General features: G+C 34.7%; 2 protein-coding genes across 3 annotated transcripts; both read left to right on the forward strand.

Annotated features, from left to right (window-relative positions):
* The first annotated feature begins 228 nt into the window (after nt 1-228).
* LOC130442600 (uncharacterized) lies at nt 229-8678 on the forward strand. 2 transcript variants are annotated; one of them, XM_056776869.1, is made up of 10 exons: nt 229-725; nt 820-951; nt 1007-1131; nt 1190-1373; nt 1429-1619; nt 2756-2878; nt 2940-3185; nt 3246-3636; nt 3718-4022; nt 5930-8678. In XM_056776869.1, exons 1-10 carry the CDS (start codon nt 637-639, stop codon nt 6121-6123), a joined length of 1980 nt encoding a protein of 659 aa, XP_056632847.1. In that variant the 5' UTR covers nt 229-636; the 3' UTR covers nt 6124-8678. The 2 variants fall into 2 exon arrangements, with proteins under 2 accessions (XP_056632847.1, XP_056632848.1); XM_056776870.1 differs by having other exon boundaries at nt 282-725; nt 2759-2878.
* On the forward strand, nt 7359-21418 carry LOC130443376 (ionotropic receptor 75a-like). The gene is made up of 9 exons (XM_056777949.1): nt 7359-7392; nt 8777-8834; nt 8919-9061; nt 11571-11725; nt 11848-12179; nt 17486-17664; nt 17729-18258; nt 20866-21140; nt 21196-21418. Exons 1-9 carry the CDS (start codon nt 7359-7361, stop codon nt 21416-21418), a joined length of 1929 nt encoding a protein of 642 aa, XP_056633927.1.
* The last annotated feature ends 1605 nt before the right edge of the window (nt 21419-23023 follow it).

Consider the following 23023-nt stretch of genomic DNA (forward strand, 5'->3'; position numbering starts at 1 on the left):
TTAATTATTATTATTCATATGTATCAATAAAAGAATTTTGTATATATTTGACGTTGACAATTGTTAATGTCATTTGACGAATGTTTGGTATTAAATTTTTTATCAATTAAAAAAGTTTTTTCATTATTTTCGATTACATTATATTATGTAATCAATAATTATTTAATATCAGTTAATGATTTATACAATAACATCTTTTTTTTAATATTTATCATAAAAACTAAAGTTGACGTTTATTGACAGATATCAAACGAACGTAACCTTTCTTTTTTTTTCGTTTTGTTTTGGATACAATTATAATTAACATTTCAGTAGTTTTCAATTAATAAACTAGTGATTTTGATTTAGTAAATGTTGTTTTTACTTATAAAATAATTCGTGGTTATACACTAATTAACGTAACGTGTATAAACGTATAAATTGTGTACATATTGACGTAGTGTTATAATTTATAGTCTATTTTTTTATAAAACATTCAATAAATTCGTTATAAAAATGTTATACTTACCTCATCAGTGATGATAGTATACTTTCGGAAGTATGTGAAGTATATGGTAATGGGCATCATTACGTATGTTAAAATTTTAACAAAACAAATTATAAGAACTATGTACACTTGAAAAAAACCTGTATAATATGTGGATAATTCTGTTTTCTTGGTGTACTACTGTTAGTTTTGTGATGATTTTAGTGTTATGTATCTGTTGGAGGAAAAAAACTATAACGTAAGTATTAATTTCTCAATAAATATATAGTTAGTTAATTTATTTGATATTCGTATACCAAATCGATGTATATTTGTAAAATTACGTCTTCAAGGGAAGATTGGCATGGATTGGATGGTATGGTAACGCAAAAAAATCCCGATGAAAACGTAAATCACCTTCCTTCAGTAACAACTGTCGTCGACGGCATAAATTCTAGTGGAGACTGTTCTAGTTCGAACAAAAGGTGATATATACCTTAGAAAAGATCGTTTTATCTATTCATTCCGAGAAATTTTTAGGAATATTACGAATTCCCGAAGGAGTTTACCCGATATACCATCCGAGCAAGCTACCAATATAAATTGGGACCCTACAGATAATTCTTCTGAACATTACGCTACAGTGGGTCAATATCCGAATACAGGTACCTGTATTATCGATAAACAACCATCAAATTTTCCAAAAATGAGTGTTTTGTTTAGGTAAACGACATACTATAGCTAACGGAATAGAAAACGATGAAAATGTTTCTCCTTATGAGCGTGTTAAATATGATAAGATCAATTCAAATGAACACCCTTACGCCCAATTGCAACCGAACGTTTCTAGACAGTTAGAACCCGAAGAAAATCGCGCGTCTTCTGAGGAGAGAATCAATTTATTGAGGTAGTTTCGTTTATTTTTGTGGATTTTGTTGGTTTTTATGATTGAAATTCCTTAGGACCGATGCGAATCCGGCGGAAGAACCTTCGTCTCCGATTATATCTCGTCGATCTTCGTCTCACAGCGTCGGTTTGGATATACCGGCGGCCTCGGCCGTTGCCGGGGTGGTCGCCGCCAGTCCGGAACTGCCCTACATGACCCCGCCGGTAACCCAAGCCAATTTTAGCGGAGATTCGCAAGATTCTTCGAGTAAGTATAAGAAAAATTGTTTTAATATGATTTTTGCATAAAACGTAGTGTTTTGATTTAAAATTGCGCAAAAAGTTTGCTCAAAAGTCGATCTATTCAGTTGAATATATAGATTTCATGTAATAAAACACTTTTTGTCGGATAACTTTTGTTTATTTCAATATTTATTGTATATAATGCGCTATTTTGATATAAAATGGCGACCAAAGTTTGCGCAAAATTCGTTCCATTCCGTTGATTATCTAGATTTCATGTAATAACACACTTTTTGTCGGATAAATTTTGTTTATTTCGATATTTTTTACATAAAATGCGGTAGTTTGATTTAAATTGGCGACTAAAGTTTGCGCAAAAGCCGATCTATTCGGTTGAATGTCTAGATTTCATGTAATAACACACTTTTTGTCGGATAAATTTTGTTTATTTCGATATTTTTTACATAAAATGCGGTATTTTGATTTAAATTGGTGACCAAAGTTTGCGCAAAAGTCGATCTAGTCGGTTGAATGTGTAGATTTCATGTAATAACACACTTTTTGTCGGATAAATTTTGTTTATTTCGATATTTTTTTACATAAAATGTGGTATTTTGATTTAAATTGGTGACCAAAGTTTGCGCAAAAGTCGATCTAGTCGGTTGAATGTGTAGATTTCATGTAATAACACACTTTTTGTCGGATAAATTTTGTTTATTTCGATATTTTTTTACATAAAATGTGGTATTTTGATTTAAATTGGTGACCAAAGTTTGCGCAAAAGTCGATCTAGTCGGTTGAATGTGTAGATTTCATGTAATAACACACTTTTTGTCGGATAAATTTTGTTTATTTCGATATTTTTTACATAAAATGCGGTAGTTTGATTTAAATTGGCGACCAAAGTTTGCGCAAAAGTCGATCTAGTCGGTTGAATGTCTAGATTTCATGTAATAACACACTTTTTGTCGGATAACTTTTGTTTATTTCAATATTTGTTGTATAAAATGCGCTATTTTGATTTAAAATGGCGACCAAAGTTTGCGCAAAATTCGTTCCAGTCGGTTGAATATCTATTTTTCACGCAATAAAGCACTTTTTGTCGGATAATTCCTCCCAATTTCGTCGAAATACCATATTTTCATCATCAAATCTTTCCAGAAGGGTATACCAGTATCAGTGTAAGAGAACCTTTGGCTAATATACTAGCCCAAACTAACGAGATGATTCAAACTAAACCCGAAACGGTTTATCCCCATTATTCGACAGTTTCCGACGATTCCGGTACGTATTTCGTACACGCTTCTCCATTTTTCCACGCCGTTATTCCATATTTTATTTTTAGACGACGTTTATACCACGATCCCCGATCCGAACAACCCTGTATATAACAGCGAAAGCGAAACCTACGCCAGGATACCATCGGCGCCGATTACGGTGGAAGTGGAAGTGAACGCGCCGCCTCCGGCCCGTTTACAAATTCAACAAGACGTAATCGGCGACGAAACCGCTCCCCAACCGCCCCCCGTAGATAGTTTAAAGCAAGTTATGGCGCAGAATCACACCAAAAGTCATACTCACTCGCGGCAAGGTACGTACGTCTAAACTAATGTCCGTGTTTATAAAACCGGGTGTTCCACGACTATTGCAGGTTCGTCATCGAGTTCAATAGCCAATTTGGGTTCTCCCAAACCGGAAAAACGACAAGTCAATTCCCCCCTACCACCCCCGCCGACCAACGTCGACGATCTCTACGCCAAAGTACACAAAAATAAAAAAGAAGAAACCGCCGCCGATCAAAATGACGTCGAAACTATCGTAGAAGAAAATACGATCAGTATCAACGTCACCAGATCGTCGTTGGGGAATAAAATACCCCAAAGGAGATACAAAAATCACGATTACGAAACTCTGAAAAAATCCGCGAGGAGAACCAGCGATCCTGGTTACGAGAAAATTCGCGACGAGCCTGGTTACGCGAGCATCGCGGGTCCGGAGAGCATCCCGAACTCCGACGCCGGGTACGAGATTATTAAAAACAGGTAAACGTCGAATAAACACCTACGCCTCCCCCTCCCCCCATCCCGTATACGAGGGTTAGTACGAAAGTTGATTTTTATTAGGTCAGAAGAGGATCCGAATTACGAGGAACTTCGACATCGAGCGTCGAACGCGAGCGATTCTTCGGCTTATACGAAAATTAAAGATTTGAACGACGGTTATTCTGTGGTGAAGAAGGACGAACCGAATTACGAGAGTATGCGCGGCGATGAGGTCAATTACGATGGTTCTAAATCGAATAGCAGCGAATCCGATCCGAATTACGAGAGCGTTAAAGATTTGGAGGAGCCCCCGTACGAGAGGTTGGAGGAGGATTCGAGTAGGACGAATTCCGATCGATCCGGTAGCGATAGATCGAAGAAAAAAGGTGAGCCGACGATCTTTTTTAAGGTTATACTTTTTTTTGGTAATAATTATGAATTTTGCGCGCAAAGTTTGCGCAAAAGTCGATCTAATGTGAAAACGCACTTTTTGTCTGATAATTTTTATACTATTCAATGTTTTGCTTAAAATGCGACGTTATGATTGAAAATGGCGCACGAAGTTTGCGCAAAAACTGATTAAGACCGTTGAATATCTAGTATCAATGTAATAACGCACTTATTGTCGGATAATTTCGATATTTTTTCAGTAAAATACTGTGTTTTGATAGGAAATTGCGCAAAATCTTATTTAGTCGGTTGAATATTTAGATTTCAAGTAATAACATAACGTTAAACAAATAATTTCTGCTTATATCGAGTTTTTTTAAAGAAAATACGGTATTTTGATTTAAAATTGCGCCAAAAATGTGCGCAAAAGCTGATTTATTCGATTGATTATCTAGATTTCAAGTAATAACATAATGTTAGTCGGAAATTTTTTGTTTACCTCAATATTTTTTGCTTAAAATACGGCGTTTTTATTTAAAATTGCGCAAGAAGTGTTCGCACAAGCTGATTTACTCGATTGAATATATAGATTTCAAGTGATAACACAATGTTAGACGTATAATTTTTGTTTAACTTTGTTTAACTCCGAAAATCCGGTGTTTTGATGTAAAATTGCGCAAAAAGTGTGCTCAAAACCTGATTTAGTCCATTGAACATATAGATTTCAAGTGATAACACAATGTTAGTGGTATAATTTCTGATTATCTCAATGTTTTTTGTTAAAAATACGGTGTTTTCTTTTAAAATTGCGTAAAAAGTGTGCGCAAAAGCTGATTTACTCGATTGAATATATAGATTTCATGTGATAACACAATGTTAGTCGTATAATTTCTGTTTAACTTGATATTTTTTGAGGAAAATTCAGTGTTTTGATGTAAAATTGCGCAAAAAGTGTGCGCAAAACCTGATTTATTCAATTGAATATGTAGATTTCAAGTAATAATACAATGTTAGTGTTATAATTTTTGTTTATCTCAATGTTTTTTGCACAAATCGCGGTGTTTTCATTTAAAATTGCGCAAAAAGTGTGCGCAAAAGCTGATTTATTCGATTGAATATATAGATTTCATGTGATAACACAATGTTAGTCGTATAATTTCTGTTTAACTTGATATTTTTTGAGGAAAATTCAGTGTTTTGATGTAAAATTGCGCAAAAAGTGTGCGCAAAACCTGATTTATTCAATTGAATATGTAGATTTCAAGTAATAATACAATGTTAGTGGTATAATTTTTGTTTATCTCAATGTTTTTTGCACAAATCGCGGTGTTTTCATTTAAAATTGCGCAAAAAGTGTGCGCAAAACCTGATTTATTCAATTGAATATGTAGATTTCAAGTAATAATACAATGTTAGTGGTATAATTTTTGTTTATCTCAATGTTTTTTGCACAAATCGCGGTGTTTTCATTTAAAATTGCGCAAAAAGTGTGCGCAAAAGCTGATTTATTCGATTGAATATATAGATTTCTTGTGATAACACAATGTTAGTCGTATAATTTCTGTTTAACTCGATATTTTTTGAGGAAAATCTAGTGTTTTGATGTAAAATTGCGCAAAAAGTATGCTCAAAAGCCGATTTATTTGATTGATTATCTATATTCTATACAATAACGCACTTTTTGTCGAACAATTTTTATTTATTTCAATGTTTTTGCTTAAAATACGACGTTTCACATAAAAATGACGCCTAAAATCTGCGTAACAGTAAATACGGTTTATTCTTGATGAATTCGTCCGTCATTTATTCCTACCTTTGTAATTTTGCCTCAATATTCATAAATTATGATACAAACAGTCGAAATTTTGTCATTCTACCATAAATTTTCCACCGATTGTTCCAGAATCGGATATAAATGATACATCCGAAAGTTCGAGTAGCATTGGAAAATCTTCCTCCGACAAAACAGATCTGCCCCCCTACGAGCTGTTGAACAACGATACCGAACTTTTCGGATACGAAAAAATTGGGTCGAAACTTCCATCCAATCACGATACGACGAATATACACGACGAAGACGCTATTTTTCAAGTGTGATTTCCAAACGACTGGCCTAATTTTTTATTTGAAAATTTCTATTTTGTACATTTCTATTTATTATTTATATTTTCCTTGTGGTTTTTCCCGATGGTTTCGTCCTATTCCTTGTTTTCCCCAGTTTTTAGACCATTCATTCGATAAATTCGAGTTTTTATCCTACAGGGTGGCCCAATATGAAATTTTTATTCATTGATGGAAATTTTCTTAGAAAATACAATTTTTTGTACATCCCGTATAAAAAATTACCAAATACGAACTATTTTGTTTTCTTCCATTGTTTTTATCAAAATGCAATGGATAAATTAAAATTTTCATACTACGGGGTGGGTTAAAAAAAAATTTCATTGATCGATGAATATTATGGTGGAAAAAATAAGTTTCTTTGGGATACCCTCTAAAAAACTTGAGAAAATATGGACGAACTTGTTTTCCCTTGTTTTTTTTTCATAATTTATTCGATAAATTATAGTTTTTTGCCTTAAGGGTGGCCCAAAATAAGAATATCGTGGATTGATGAAAATTTTGATAGAAATTATCAATTTTTTTTGGAACATCCTGTATGAAAAAATCCACCAAATCCAAATTTACTTGTTTTTTGCTGCTTTTTTTCCTGTTTCTTTCGGTAAATCGTAGTTTTCACTCTACAGGGTGGCCAAAAACAGAAATATTCTTGACTGATATGAATTTTCTTAAACAAATAAGTTTTTTTGGGACATCCTGTATGAAAAATCAAACAAATCCAAACTTACTTGTTTTTTCCTGCTTTTTTTCATGTTTCTTTCGGTAAATCGTAGTTTTCACTCTACAGGGTGGCCAAAAACAGAAATATTCTTGACTGATATGAATTTTCTTAAACAAATAAGTTTTTTTGGGACATCCTGTATGAAAAATCAAACAAATCCAAACTTACTTGTTTTTTCCTGCTTTTTTTCATGTTTCTTTCGGTAAATCGTAGTTTTCACTCTACAGGGTGGCCAAAAACAGAAATATTCTTCACTGATATGAATTTTCTTAAACAAATAAGTTTTTTTGGGACATCCTGTATGAAAAATCAAACAAATCCAAACTTACTTGTTTTTTCCTGCTTTTTTTCATGTTTCTTTCGGTAAATCGTAGTTTTTACTCTACAGGGTGGCCAAAAACAGAAATATTCTTGACTGATATGAATTTTCTTAAACAAATAAGTTTTTTTGGGACATCCTGTATAAAAAATCAACCAAATCCAAACTTACATGTTTTTTCCTGCTTTTTTTCATGTTTCTTTCGGTAAATCGTATTTTTTACTCTACAGGGTGGCCAAAAACAGAAATATTCTTGACTGATATGAATTTTCTTAAACAAATAAGTTTTTTTGGGACATCCTGTATAAAAAATCAACCAAATCCAAACTTACTTGTTTTTCCCTTATTTTTCTAGAATCCTCTCGGTAAATCATAGTTGTTATTTTACAGGGTGGCCAAAAATAAAAATATTAACTGAAATAAATTATCTCTTTAAAAATCAGTTTTTTTGGAACATCCTGTATAAAAAATCACCAAATCTAACCGAACTTGCTTTCTTCTGTTATTTTTATAATCCATTCAGTAAATCATAGTTTTTCTTCTACAGGGTGGTCAAACACAAGAATATTCTTGACTGTTTCAATTTTTCTTAAAAAAATAAGTTTTTTTGAAACATCCTGTATAAAAAATTTACCAAATCCAAACTAACTTGTTTTTCCCTTCTTTTTTCTTAATCTTTTTGGCAAATCATAGTTTTTATCCTACAAGGTGGATGAAAATTAAAATCTTGTTGACTGATGTCAATTTTCTAGTTAAAATCAGTTTTTTCAGAATAACCTGTATAACAAATTCAAACGAATTCAACTTATTTAGTTTTCTCCTCTTTTTTCTATAATCCTTTTGGCGAATTAGAGTTTTTATCCTACAGGATGGACCATAACAAACATACTGTTGACTGATATGAATTTTCTAGTTGAAATCAGTTTTTTTAGAACATCCTGTATAAAAATTTCATCAAATCCAAACTAACTCGTTTTCCCCTCTTTTTTTCATAATCCTTTCAGCAAATTAGAGTTTTTATCCTACAGGGTGGACCAAAACTAAAATACTATTGACTGATATGAATTTTCTTGTTGAATTCAGTTTTTTAAGAACATCCTGTATAAAAAAATTCATAACATTCAAACCAACTTGTTTTCTCCTCCATTTTCCATAATTCATTCGATAAATGATCGTTCTGTTCCTACAGGGTGTCCCAAAATACCGTTAAGTATAAAAATTGACGGTAAAAATCATTTTTTTCGTACATCCCGTATAAAACCCTCCCGACTCCCAACAACCCCAACTTTCCATACATATTTTCCGTATATATGTAATACGATTCCATTCTCTTCATAACAAAATGGCGCCCAAAACCATCACAAACATAATTTCCTTATAAATTTTTCCCATTTAATAACCTGTTAGTATTTTTTTTGTTATTGTATGATTCAAAGAGTAATATATTCCACATTGTACGCCCCATTTACACGCATACAATTTTTAAGTACTTTCGAGTCTTTTCTTTATCATCCCCCCTTCGCCGAACAAAAGAAAAACATCATTTACAAGTGAAATAATCACTACCGTGGAACTGTGATTAATAACAGCGTTTATTGAAAAATCAACAGCCGGAAAGAAACTTTTATTAATTGATACGATATCGACGTTTTTCCCCTTTTAAAATCCCCCCAACCCGATCGGTCCGATTCACTTTCACCGCGTTCTCTAAACGAAAAAGAAGATGAACAGACTGTTCATTATATTGATGACGTCTAGTATAGTGAATGGTTCACCAAGAGAAGAAAATCGCGATGTCATTAATTTGATTGGAGATTTTATAGCGAAATTGAATGAACCAGCGAAAGTTACTGCTTTTATTTGCTGGTCTAGAGGTGAGATTCCGTCTACTGGTCATTGTTTTGAAGCTTGAACTCGCCGATGATGAAACTTTTAACTTCCGAAACGTTCTGCTATTCAACCAACTGTTTTCTACGAGCATTTTTGTTTATATCATAAAGTTATCACCATAATTCTGCTTCTATCTTCAACTAGAACGAATTCCCTAGTTTCTATAGCGTTTACTAGGTTTTTAGAGTACTATTTGGTACTATAGCAGCTTCTAGCTCTAGCATATCTTTTCCTAGACTCGATCTATTATTCTGACAAGCATTTCTATCTCTTTCATGAAGTTATTTCCATAGTTTTCTATTCTCCCTTCAATCAATCAATCAAAACATATTCCCTAGTTTCTATAGCGTTTGCGAGGTTGTTAGAGTACTATTTGGTGCTATAGCAACTTCCAGTTCTAGCACAGCTTCTCCTAAACTCGATCTATTATTCTGACAAGCTTTTCAGTCTCTTTTATGAAGTTATTTCCATAGTTTTCTATTCTCCCTTCAATCAAAACAAATTCCCTAGTTTCTATAGCGTTTACTAGGTTTTTAGAGTACTATTTGGTGCTATAGCAACTTCTAGTTCTAGCACAACTTCTCCTAAACTCGATGTTTTATTCTGACAAGCTTTTCAGTCTCTTTTATGAAGTTATTTCCATAGTTTTTTATTCTCCCTTCAATCAAAACAAATTCCCTAGTTTCTATAGCGTTTGCGAGGTTGTTAGAGTACTATTTGGTGCTATAGCAACTTCCAGTTCTAGCACAGCTTCTCCTAAACTCGATCTATTATTCTGACAAGCTTTTCAGTCTCTTTTATGAAGTTATTTCCATAGTTTTCTATTCTCCCTTCAATCAAAACAAATTCCCTAGTTTCTATAGCGTTTACTAGGTTTTTAGAGTACTATTTGGTGCTATAGCAACTTCTAGTTCTAGCACAACTTCTCCTAAACTCGATGTTTTATTCTGACAAGCTTTTCAGTCTCTTTTATGAAGTTATTTCCATAGTTTTTTATTCTCCCTTCAATCAAAACAAATTCCCTAGTTTCTATAGCGTTTGCGAGGTTGTTAGAGTACTATTTGGTGCTATAGCAACTTCCAGTTCTAGCACAGCTTCTCCTAAACTCGATCTATTATTCTGACAAGCTTTTCAGTCTCTTTTATGAAGTTATTACCTTAGTTTTCTATTCTCCCTTCAATCAAAACAAATTCCCTAGTTTCTATAGCGTTTACTAGGTTTTTAGAGTACTATTTGGTGCTATAGCAACTTCTAGTTCTAGCACAGCTTCTCCTAGACTCGATCTATTATTCTGACAAGCATTTCTGTCTCTTTTATGAAGTTATTTCCATAGTTTTTTATTCTCCCTTCAATCAAAACAAATTCCCTAGTTTCTATAGCGTTTGCGAGGTTGTTAGAGTACTATTTGGTGCTATAGCAACTTCCAGTTCTAGCACAGCTTCTCCTAAACTCGATCTATTATTCTGACAAGCTTTTCAGTCTCTTTTATGAAGTTATTTCCATAGTTTTCTATTCTCCCTTCAATCAAAACAAATTCCCTAGTTTCTATCGCGTTTACTAGGTTTTTAGAGTACTATTTGGTGCTATAGAAGCTTCTAGTTCTAGCACAGCTTCTCCTAAACTGGATATATTATTCTGACAAGCTTTTCAGTCTCTTTTATGAAGTTATTACCTTAGTTTTCTATTCTCCCTTCAATCAAAACAAATTCCCTAGTTTCTATAACGTTTGCTAGGTTGTTAGAGTACTATTTGGTGCTATAGAAGCTTCTAGTTCTAGCACAGCTTCTCCTAAACTGGATATATTATTCTGACAAGCTTTTCAGTCTCTTTTATGAAGTTATTACCTTAGTTTTCTATTCTCCCTTCAATCAAAACAAATTCCCTAGTTTCTATAACGTTTGCTAGGTTGTTAGAGTACTATTTGGTGCTATAGAAGCTTCTAGTTCTAGCACAGCTTCTCCTAAACTGGATATATTATTCTGACAAGCATTTCTGTCTCTTTTATGATGTTATTTCCATAGTTTTTTATTCTCCCTTCAATCAAAACAAATTCCCTAGTTTCTATAGCGTTTGCGAGGTTGTTAGAGTACTATTTGGTGCTATAGCAACTTCTAGTTCTAGCACAACTTCTCCTAAACTCGATGTTTTATTCTGACAAGCTTTTCAGTCTCTTTTATGAAGTTATTTCCATAGTTTTCTATTCTCACTTCAATCAGAACAAATTCCCTAGTTTTTATATTGCCTACTAGGTTTTTAGAGTACTATTTGGTGCTATAGCAGCTTCTTCTAGATTCATACTATCAGCAAGATATGCTTGTCTGTATTTTCCATGAAGTCGTCACCATAATTTGGCTTCCATTTTCAATAAGAACGAATTCCATAGTGTTTGCTAGTACTATTTGGTGCTATAGTTGTTTCCAGTTTGTCCATAGCTTCTGCCAGACTTGAACCCGTTGCCTTTACTGTTGTTTATTTATATCTTGATATTTTCAGACGAAACGTTATTATTTTCAAAAACATTATCATTCAACAATATTCCTTGGAAAATTGGTGGAAATTATATCGATGTAAATGGTTTTTCACCACCGGAGCATCAGTTTTTCCTAATGGACGCTGATTGTGATCATTCTAAGCACGTTTTAGGAAAGGTAAATCACTTTTAATGGTGTTTCTAAGTCAAATCGACTTAGAAACCAAGAACATGAAAAAAAAAAAATAGTAAACACCCATAAACTTCCGAAATTTTTTGACTTTTTCGAAATTTTTATAGGCAAATGGTCTGAAACTATTTCAGCGGCCATTCAAATGGATCATTTGGGGTCGTAACGACGAAAGCGATTTCGAAAATTACGATTTCAGATTGGACAGTCGAATTTTTTTTATAGAAAAAGTTGCCGGAATCTACGGCATAAAATTATGGTATAAATTAACCGAAGGCGGCGTTTTAAAAAACGATTTGGCAACGTGGCTACCGTCCCGAAAATTTTTGACTTTCGATCGATTTTCTTTTTATAAGAATCGATCGAATCTGATGGGAAAAAATTTGACAGCCGCATTCGTTATCACCGATATTGACACTTATCAACATTTGGAAGATTACAGGTTCCTTTTTTCTCATTTTAATGATTCAATTAGAACTAAATCTGGCCCATAGGGGGGCCAGGAGAGTAACTATTACAGTTTTATCGATAAATTGAGTCATTTTTAATGGTTTTTTACTTTGTTAAGCAATTTTGGCGTTTTTTAATCATACATCAGTCGCTGGGTACCAAATCTGGCTAGAATATTGGACAGGGAAGCAACCAGCTCAATTGTGACGGTTTCGTCGCTCTGTTTATCAAATTGGGTGATTTAGTAACGGTTTTTCACTTTCATATGAAATTTTGGCCTTTTATCAGGGTAAAAAAGTCACTCGGTACTAGTTCTGGATAGAATATTGGACAGGGAAGCAACCGGAAGCCCAATTGTGACGGTTTCGTCGCTCTGTTTATCAAATTGGGTGATTTAGTAACGGTTTTTCACTTTCATATGAAGTTTTGGCCTTTTATCAGGGTAAAAAAGTCACTCGGTACTAGTTCTGGATAGAATATTGGACAGGGAAGCAACCGGAAGCCCAATTGTGACGGTTTCGTCGCTCTGTTTATCAAATTGGGTGATTTAGTAAAGGTTTTTCACTTTCATATGAAATTTTGGCCTTTTATCAGGGTAAAAAAGTCACTCGGTACTAGTTCTGGTTAGAATATTGGACAGGGAAGCAACCGGAAGCCCAATTGTGACGGTTTCGTCGCTCTGTTTATCAAATTGGGTGATTTAGTAACGGTTTTTCACTTTCATATGAAATTTTGGCCTTTTATCAGGGTAAAAAAGTCACTCGGTACTAGTTCTGGTTAGAATATTGGACAGGGAAGCAACCGGAAGCCCAATTGTGACGGTTTCGTCGCTCTGTTTATCAAATTGGGTGATTTAGTAACGGTTTTTCACTTTCATATGAAATTTTGGCCTTTTATCAGGGTAAAAAAGTCACTCGGTACTAGTTCTGGTTAGAATATTGGACAGGGAAGCAACCGGAAGCCCAATTGTGACGGTTTCGTCGCTCTGTTTATCAAATTGGGTGATTTAGTAACGGTTTTTCACTTTCATATGAAATTTTGGCCTTTTATCAGGGTAAAAAAGTCACTCGGTACTAGTTCTGGCTATAATATTGTACAGGGAAGTAACCAGAAGCCCAATTGTGACGGTTTCGTCGCTCTGTTTATCGAATTGGGTGATTTAGTAACGGTTTTTCACTTTCATTTGAAATTTTGGCCTTTTATCGGGGTAAAAAAGTCACTCGGTACTAGTTCTGGCTAGAATATTGTACAGGGAAGTAACCAGAAGCCCAATTGTGACGGTTTCGTCGCTCTGTTTATCGAATTGGGTGATTTAGTAACGGTTTTTCACTTTCATTTGAAATTTTGGCCTTTTATCGGGGTAAAAAAGTCACTCGGTACTAGTTCTGGCTAGAATATTGTACAGGGAAGCAACCAGAAGCTCAATTGTGACGGTTTCGTCGCTCTGTTTATCGAATTGGGTGATTTAGTAACGGTTTTTCACTTTCATTTGAAATTTTGGCCTTTTATCGGGGTAAAAAAGTCACTCGGTACTAGTTCTGGCTAGAATATTGTACAGGGAAGCAACCAGAAGCCCAATTGTGACGGTTTCGTCGCTCTGTTTATCGAATTGGGTGATTTAGTAACGGTTTTTCACTTTCATATGAAATTTTGGCCTTTTATCAGGGTAAAAAAGTCACTCGGTACTAGTTCTGGTTAGAATATTGGACAGGGAAGCAACCGGAAGCCCAATTGTGACGGTTTCGTCGCTCTGTTTATCAAATTGGGTGATTTAGTAACGGTTTTTCACTTTCATATGAAATTTTGGCCTTTTATCAGGGTAAAAAAGTCACTCGGTACTAGTTCTGGTTAGAATATTGGACAGGGAAGCAACCGGAAGCCCAATTGTGACGGTTTCGTCGCTCTGTTTATCAAATTGGGTGATTTAGTAACGGTTTTTCACTTTCATATGAAATTTTGGCCTTTTATCAGGGTAAAAAAGTCACTCGGTACTAGTTCTGGTTAGAATATTGGACAGGGAAGCAACCGGAAGCCCAATTGTGACGGTTTCGTCGCTCTGTTTATCAAATTGGGTGATTTAGTAACGGTTTTTCACTTTCATATGAAATTTTGGCCTTTTATCAGGGTAAAAAAGTCACTCGGTACTAGTTCTGGCTATAATATTGTACAGGGAAGTAACCAGAAGCCCAATTGTGACGGTTTCGTCGCTCTGTTTATCGAATTGGGTGATTTAGTAACGGTTTTTCACTTTCATTTGAAATTTTGGCCTTTTATCGGGGTAAAAAAGTCACTCGGTACTAGTTCTGGCTAGAATATTGTACAGGGAAGTAACCAGAAGCCCAATTGTGACGGTTTCGTCGCTCTGTTTATCGAATTGGGTGATTTAGTAACGGTTTTTCACTTTCATTTGAAATTTTGGCCTTTTATCGGGGTAAAAAAGTCACTCGGTACTAGTTCTGGCTAGAATATTGTACAGGGAAGCAACCAGAAGCCCAATTGTGACGGTTTCGTCGCTCTGTTTATCGAATTGGGTGATTTAGTAACGGTTTTTCACTTTCATTTGAAATTTTGGCCTTTTATCGGGGTAAAAAAGTCACTCGGTACTAGTTCTGGCTAGAATATTGTACAGGGAAGCAACCAGAAGCCCAATTGTGACGGTTTCGTCGCTCTGTTTATCGAATTGGGTGATTTAGTAACGGTTTTTCACTTTCATTTGAAATTTTGGCCTTTTATCAGGGTAAAAAAGTCACTCGGTACTAGTTCTGGCTAGAATATTGTACAGGGAAGCAACCAGAAGCCCAATTGTGACGGTTTCGTCGCTCTGTTTATCGAATTGGGTGATTTAGTAACGGTTTTTCACTTTCATTTGAAATTTTGGCCTTTTATCGGGGTAAAAAAGTCACTCGGTACTAGTTCTGGCTAGAATATTGTACAGGGAAGTAACCAGAAGCCCAATTGTGACGGTTTCGTCGCTCTGTTTATCGAATTGGGTGATTTAGTAACGGTTTTTCACTTTCATTTGAAATTTTGGCCTTTTATCGGGGTAAAAAAGTCACTCGGTACTAGTTCTGGCTAGAATATTGTACAGGGAAGCAACCAGAAGCCCAATTGTGATGGTTTCGTCGCTCTGTTTATCGAATTGGGTGATTTAGTAACGGTTTTTCACTTTCATTTGAAATTTTGGCCTTTTATCGGGGTAAAAAAGTCACTCGGTACTAGTTCTGGCTAGAATATTGTACAGGGAAGCAACCAGAAGCCCAATTGTGACGGTTTCGTCGCTCTGTTTATCGAATTGGGTGATTTAGTAACGGTTTTTCACTTTCATTTGAAATTTTGGCCTTTTATCAGGGTAAAAAAGTCACTCGGTACTAGTTCTGGCTAGAATATTGTACAGGGAAGCAACCAGAAGCCCAATTGTGACGGTTTCGTCGCTCTGTTTATCGAATTGGGTGATTTAGTAACGGTTTTTCACTTTCATTTGAAATTTTGGCCTTTTATCGGGGTAAAAAAGTCACTCGGTACTAGTTCTGGCTAGAATATTGTACAGGGAAGTAACCAGAAGCCCAATTGTGACGGTTTCGTCGCTCTGTTTATCGAATTGGGTGATTTAGTAACGGTTTTTCACTTTCATTTGAAATTTTGGCCTTTTATCGGGGTAAAAAAGTCACTCGGTACTAGTTCTGGCTAGAATATTGTACAGGGAAGCAACCAGAAGCCCAATTGTGATGGTTTCGTCGCTCTGTTTATCGAATTGGGTGATTTAGTAACGGTTTTTCACTTTCATTTGAAATTTTGGCCTTTTATCGGGGTAAAAAAGTCACTCGGTACTAGTTCTGGCTAGAATATTGTACAGGGAAGCAACCAGAAGCCCAATTGTGACGGTTTCGTCGCTCTGTTTATCGAATTGGGTGATTTAGTAACGGTTTTTCACTTTCATTTGAAATTTTGGCCTTTTATCAGGGTAAAAAAGTCACTCGGTACTAGTTCTGGCTAGAATATTGTACAGGGAAGCAACCAGAAGCCCAATTGTGACGGTTTCGTCGCTCTGTTTATCGAATTGGGTGATTTAGTAACGGTTTTTCACTTTCATTTGAAATTTTGGCCTTTTATCGGGGTAAAAAAGTCACTCGGTACTAGTTCTGGCTAGAATATTGTACAGGGAAGTAACCAGAAGCCCAATTGTGATGGTTTCGTCGCTCTGTTTATCGAATTGGGTGATTTAGTAACGGTTTTTCACTTTCATTTGAAATTTTGGCCTTTTATCGGGGTAAAAAAGTCACTCGGTACTAGTTCTGGCTAGAATATTGTACAGGGAAGCAACCAGAAGCCCAATTGTGATGGTTTCGTCGCTCTGTTTATCGAATTGGGTGATTTAGTAACGGTTTTTCACTTTCATTTGAAATTTTGGCCTTTTATCGGGGTAAAAAAGTCACTCGGTACTAGTTCTGGCTAGAATATTGTACAGGGAAGCAACCAGAAGCCCAATTGTGACGGTTTCGTCGCTCTGTTTATCGAATTGGGTGATTTAGTAACGGTTTTTCACTTTCATTTGAAATTTTGGCCTTTTATCAGGGTAAAAAAGTCACTCGGTACTAGTTCTGGCTAGAATATTGTACAGGGAAGCAACCAGAAGCCCAATTGTGACGGTTTCGTCGCTCTGTTTATCGAATTGGGTGATTTAGTAACGGTTTTTCACTTTCATTTGAAATTTTGGCCTTTTATCGGGGTAAAAAAGTCACTCGGTACTAGTTCTGGCTAGAATATTGTACAGGGAAGTAACCAGAAGCCCAATTGTGACGGTTTCGTCGCTCTGTTTATCGAATTGGGTGATTTAGTAACGGTTTTTCACTTTCATTTGAAATTTTGGCCTTTTATCGGGGTAAAAAAGTCACTCGGTACTAGTTCTGGCTAGAATATTGTACAGGGAAGCAACCAGAAGCCCAATTGTGATGGTTTCGTCGCTCTGTTTATCGAATTGGGTGATTTAGTAACGGTTTTTCACTTTCATTTGAAATTTTGGCCTTTTATCGGGGTAAAAAAGTCACTCGGTACTAGTTCTGGCTAGAATATTGTACAGGGAAGCAACCAGAAGCCCAATTGTGACGGTTTCGTCGCTCTGTTTATCGAATTGGGTGATTTAGTAACGGTTTTTCACTTTCATTTGAAATTTTGGCCTTTTATCGGGGTAAAAAAGTCACTCGGTACTAGTTCTGGTTAGAATATTGCACAGGAAATCAACCAAAAGCCCAATTGTGACTGTTTCTTCTTTCTATTCATTAAATGGGGTAATTTTTTCAGGCATACCCACATAGACGCTCTATCTAAACACAACTGGCACTTGATGAAAGTCCTATCGTCAATTCTCAACGCGAAATTCGTAAATATTTTCGAAAACACTTGGGGATATCGCGAAAAAAACAGCACCTCGTTTTCAGGAATGATCGGAGATTTGCAAACGAATAAAGCCGATATAGGAGGTAGAATAACCGAAAATTCGCGAGATACACAGTACCGCAAAATTGACAAATGATCATTTCGTAGGTGGCGGGGCGTTTATAACAGAAGAGAGGTTAGACGTCGTCGATTACGTCTCGCCGTGCGTCAGAGTTTCGTTGAAATTCATCTTCAGAGCGCCCCCGCTCACGTCGGTGTCCAATTTATTCACTTTACCTTTTAGTTCGTCGGTTTGGTACGCCTGCTTCGCTCTAGTCCCGATTATTTTGATTATAATATACGTGATAGTGAAATGGGAGTCGAAGGATGCGGTTTTCCAAAAGGAAGCGAAGGATAATAACGTAGCGCCCTTGAGGGCGGCGTGTTCGGACGTTTTAGTTATGGAATTGGGGGCTGTAACCCAACAGGGGGCCGAATCGGAGCCGAAGAGCAACGCCGGACGTATTGCCACCATTTTTCTTTTTATCGCTTTCATGTTTTTGTTTAATTCGTACGCGGCTAATATCGTCGCCATTTTGCAAAGTACTACGGACAGTATAAAGAGTTTGGAGGATCTGTTGAATAGTAGGATGGAGTGCGGGGTGGAGGACATACCCTACGGACATCAGTTTTTCGAGGTAGAATATATCTTATGAACCTGGTAGAAGTTTGGCGGATGCGAACGATATTTTCCAAGTTTTCGTCAAAATTTTCTATCGAGTATCATTTTCATTGAATATTTTAATGTTTTTTTATAAGTTTTTCATCGAAATTTTGACGAAACATTAATTTTTTAGCGCTCCTACCATTTTTCTTTTGGATATTTTTCATTTGCTTTGTTTGGTCCGAAATCCACCAAATTTTTAATAGAAATTCAATTAAAACAAACATTTCGGTATGTTTTAACGTATTTTTCAAATTTCTTATAAAAAATTATCACCAAAAAACGATATTTGATGCAAAAATGGTAAGTTCAATGCAGTCATACCAATTTTTTTGAAATTAGAATCGTTATCTTCTTGTTTTATCACATTTTCAACTGTTTGGGATTTAAAACTGTATTTTTTCCTATTTTCAACTGATTTTCGAAGTTTTGTTTGCAAAAATCGTGAAACTTGATGCCTCAAAATTTAGGCAAAAATGGTAAGTTCAACGCGGTCATACCAATTTTTGAAATTAAAAACATAATTTCACGGTTTTATTGCAATTTCAACTGATTCTCGAAGTTTTTTTGCAAAAATTCTTGAAATTTGTGCAAAAATGGTGAGTTACACGCAGTCATACCAATTTTTGAAATTAGAAACATAATTTTATGGTTTTATCGCAATTTCAACTGATTTTCGAAGTTTTTTTGCAAAAATTCTTGAAATTTGTGCAAAAATGGTGAGTTACACGCAGTCATACCAATTTTTGAAATTAGAAACATAATTTTAGGGTTTTATCGCAATTTCAACTGATTTTCGAAATTTTTTGCAAAATTCTTGAAACTTGATGCCTCAAAATTTAGGCAAAAATGGTAAGTTCAACGCGGTCATACCAATTTTTGAAATTAAAAACATAATTTCACGGTTTTATTGCAATTTCAACTGATTCTCGAAGTTTTTTGCAAAAATCTTGAAACTTGATGCCTCAAAATTTAGGCAAAAATGGTAAGTTCAACGCGGTCATACCAATTTTTGAAATTAAAAACATAATTTCACGGTTTTATTGCAATTTCAACTGATTCTCGAAGTTTTTTGCAAAAATTCTTGAAATTTGTGCAAAAATGGTGAGTTACACGCAGTCATACCAATTTTTGAAATTAGAAACATAATTTTATGGTTTTATCGCAATTTCAACTGATTTTCGAAGTTTTTTTGCAAAAATTCTTGAAATTTGTGCAAAAATGGTGAGTTACACGCAGTCATACCAATTTTTGAAATTAGAAACATAATTTTAGGGTTTTATCGCAATTTCAACTGATTTTCGAAATTTTTTTGCAAAATTCTTGAAACTTGATGCCTCAAAATTTAGGCAAAAATGGTAAGTTCAACGCGGTCATACCAATTTTTGAAATTAAAAACATAATTTCACGGTTTTATTGCAATTTCAACTGATTCTCGAAGTTTTTTGCAAAAATCTTGAAACTTGATGCCTCAAAATTTAGGCAAAAATGGTAAGTTCAACGCGGTCATACCAATTTTTGAAATTAAAAACATAATTTCACGGTTTTATTGCAATTTCAACTGATTCTCGAAGTTTTTTGCAAAAATCTTGAAACTTGATGCCTCAAAATTTAGGCAAAAATGGTAAGTTCAACGCGGTCATACCAATTTTTGAAATTAAAAACATAATTTTATGGTTTTATCGCAATTTCAACTGATTCTCGAAGTTTTTTGCAAAAATCTTGAAACTTGATGCCTCAAAATTTAGGCAAAAATGGTAAGTTCAACGCGGTCATACCAATTTTTGAAATTAAAAACATAATTTCACGGTTTTATTGCAATTTCAACTGATTCTCGAAGTTTTTTGCAAAAATCTTGAAACTTGATGCCTCAAAATTTAGGCAAAAATGGTAAGTTCAACGCGGTCATACCAATTTTTGAAATTAAAAACATAATTTCACGGTTTTATTGCAATTTCAACTGATTCTCGAAGTTTTTTGCAAAAATCTTGAAACTTGATGCCTCAAAATTTAGGCAAAAATGGTAAGTTCAACGCGGTCATACCAATTTTTGAAATTAGAAACATAATTTTATGGTTTTATCGCAATTTCAACTGATTTTCGAAGTTTTTTTGCAAAATTCTTGAAACTTGATGCCTCAAAATTTAGGCAAAAATGGTAAGTTCAACGCGGTCATACCAATTTTTGAAATTAAAAACATAATTTCACGGTTTTATTGCAATTTCAACTGATTCTCGAAGTTTTTTGCAAAAATCTTGAAACTTGATGCCTCAAAATTTAGGCAAAAATGGTAAGTCCAACGCAGTCATACCAATTTTTTTCAAAATTTTATCATATTTTCAACAGTTTTTTACAATCTCACAAAGAAATTGAAAATTCCAAATCGCACTTACCAATTTTTTTGAAAATTTAACACGATTATAGCTTGTTTAAAACAAATTTCTATCTGGATTATCTTCTAACTTTCATCTTACACATTTTAAACTGTAAAAAACCAATTTTCACCGATTCTCCCCAAATTTTTCGAAAAAATTTCATTTCCAAAAAAAAATCTTTTCTTAAAATTCATGCGGTACCGTAGAAAGCACAAGATCCAATCAGGAAAGCGATCTACGAACAAAAAGTAGCCCCGAAAGGACAAAAACCGAATTTCCTAAACATATACGAGGGCGTTAGAAAAGTACAACAAGGTTTCTTCGCCTTCCACGTCGACGTCCTCACAGGATACACAGTAATCAAAAATCTATTTCGAGAATACGAAAAATGTACACTGAAAGAACTGATTTACATCAGACATACCGAACCTTGGATACCAATAAAGAAAAACTCGCCGTACAAGGAATTGATTGCGGTCGGGTGAGAACGGAAACGGACGTTTCGAAACGATCGATTTAATCGGTGGATATTACAGGTTGATAAGGATAATAGAAACGGGAGTTCAAGGACGACATACCCATCGGATTTACACGAAGAAACCGGTTTGCAATAGCGGCGCTAGCAATTTTATGAGCGTCGGCATCATGGATATTTACGCGGCTTTTCTGGTGTTCGGAATTGGGGCCGTTGTTGCCGTCGTTGTATTTTTTTTTGAAATTTCGGTATGCCCGAAATTCGGGTGTACCTTTGAAAATTGATTCGAATGTTTATTAATTATTGTAATGTGATTTGATGACGTATATTAAAAGTTGAAGAAATTCTCTGAATTTTTATTACTAGTGATTTTTATCCTTGTTTTTTTTGTGAATATTCGTGACAATACCGGCGAAATTGATACAAAAGGGGGCATAATCAAAGCGATTCTAGCGATTTTTCGAAATTTCAACGTTGCTTTCTAGCAAAAATCTACAGTTTTTCTTTCCAGTTGATTGCTGCTTGTTTTAAACTGTTTTTTAGTAGTTTTTTTCCCAAATTCCCAAAAATGAAGTCAAAATTGAAGCAAAAGGGTCATAATCAAAGCGATTCTGGCGATTTTTCGAAATTTCAACGTTGCTTTCTAGCAAAAATCTACAGTTTTTCTTTCCAGTTGATTTCTGCTTGTTTTAAACTGTTTTTTAGTAGTTTTTTTCCCAAATTCCCAAAAATGAAGTCAAAATTGAAGCAAAAGGGTCATAATCAAAGCGATTCTAGCGATTTTTCGAAATTTCAACGTTGCTTTCTAGCAAAAATCTACAGTTTTTCTTTCCAGTTGATTGCTGCTTGTTTTAAACTGTTTTTTAGTAGTTTTTTTCCCAAATTCCCAAAAATGAAGTCAAAATTGAAGCAAAAGGGTCATAATCAAAGCGATTCTGGCGATTTTTCGAAATTTCAACGTTGCTTTCTAGCAAAAATCTACAGTTTTTCTTTCCAGTTGATTTCTGCTTGTTTTAAACTGTTTTTTAGTAGTTTTTTTCCCAAATTCCCAAAAATGAAGTCAAAATTGAAGCAAAAGGGTCATAATCAAAGCGATTCTAGCGATTTTTCGAAATTTCAACGTTGCTTTCTAGCAAAAATCTACAGTTTTTCTTTCCAGTTGATTTCTGCTTGTTTTAAACTGTTTTTTAGTAGTTTTTTTCCCAAATTCCCAAAAATAAAGTCAAAATTGAAGCAAAAGGGTCATAATCAGAGCGATTCTAGCGATTTTTCGAAATTTCAACGTTGCTTTCTAGCAAAAATCTACAGATTTTCTTTCCAGTTGATTTCTGCTTGTTTTAAACTGTTTTTTAGTAGTTTTTTCCCCAAATTCCCAAAAATGAAGTCAAAATTGAAGCAAAAGGGTCATAATCAGAGCGATTCTAGCGATTTTTCGAAATTTCAACGTTGCTTTCTAGCAAAAATCTACAGATTTTCTTTCCAGTTGATTTCTGCTTGTTTTAAACTGTTTTTTAGTAGTTTTTTCCCCAAATTCCCAAAAATGAAGTCAAAATTGAAGCAAAAGGGTCATAATCAGAGCGATTCTAGCGATTTTTCGAAATTTCAACGTTGCTTTCTAGCAAAAATCTACAGATTTTCTTTCCAGTTGATTTCTGCTTGTTTTGAACTGTTTTTTAGTAGTTTTTTCCCAAATTCCCAAAAATGAAGTCAAAATTGAAGCAAAAGGGTCATAATCAGAGCGATTCTAGCGATTTTTCGAAATTTCATCGTTGCTTTCTAGCAAAAATCTACAGTTTTTCTTTCCAGTTGATTTCTGCTTGTTTTAAACTGTTTTTTAGTAGTTTTTTTCCCAAATTCCCAAAAATGAAGTCAAAATTGAAGCAAAAGGG

Source organism: Diorhabda sublineata, chromosome 4 (assembly GCF_026230105.1).
Source record: "Diorhabda sublineata isolate icDioSubl1.1 chromosome 4, icDioSubl1.1, whole genome shotgun sequence".
Taxonomy (NCBI): domain Eukaryota; kingdom Metazoa; phylum Arthropoda; class Insecta; order Coleoptera; family Chrysomelidae; genus Diorhabda; species Diorhabda sublineata.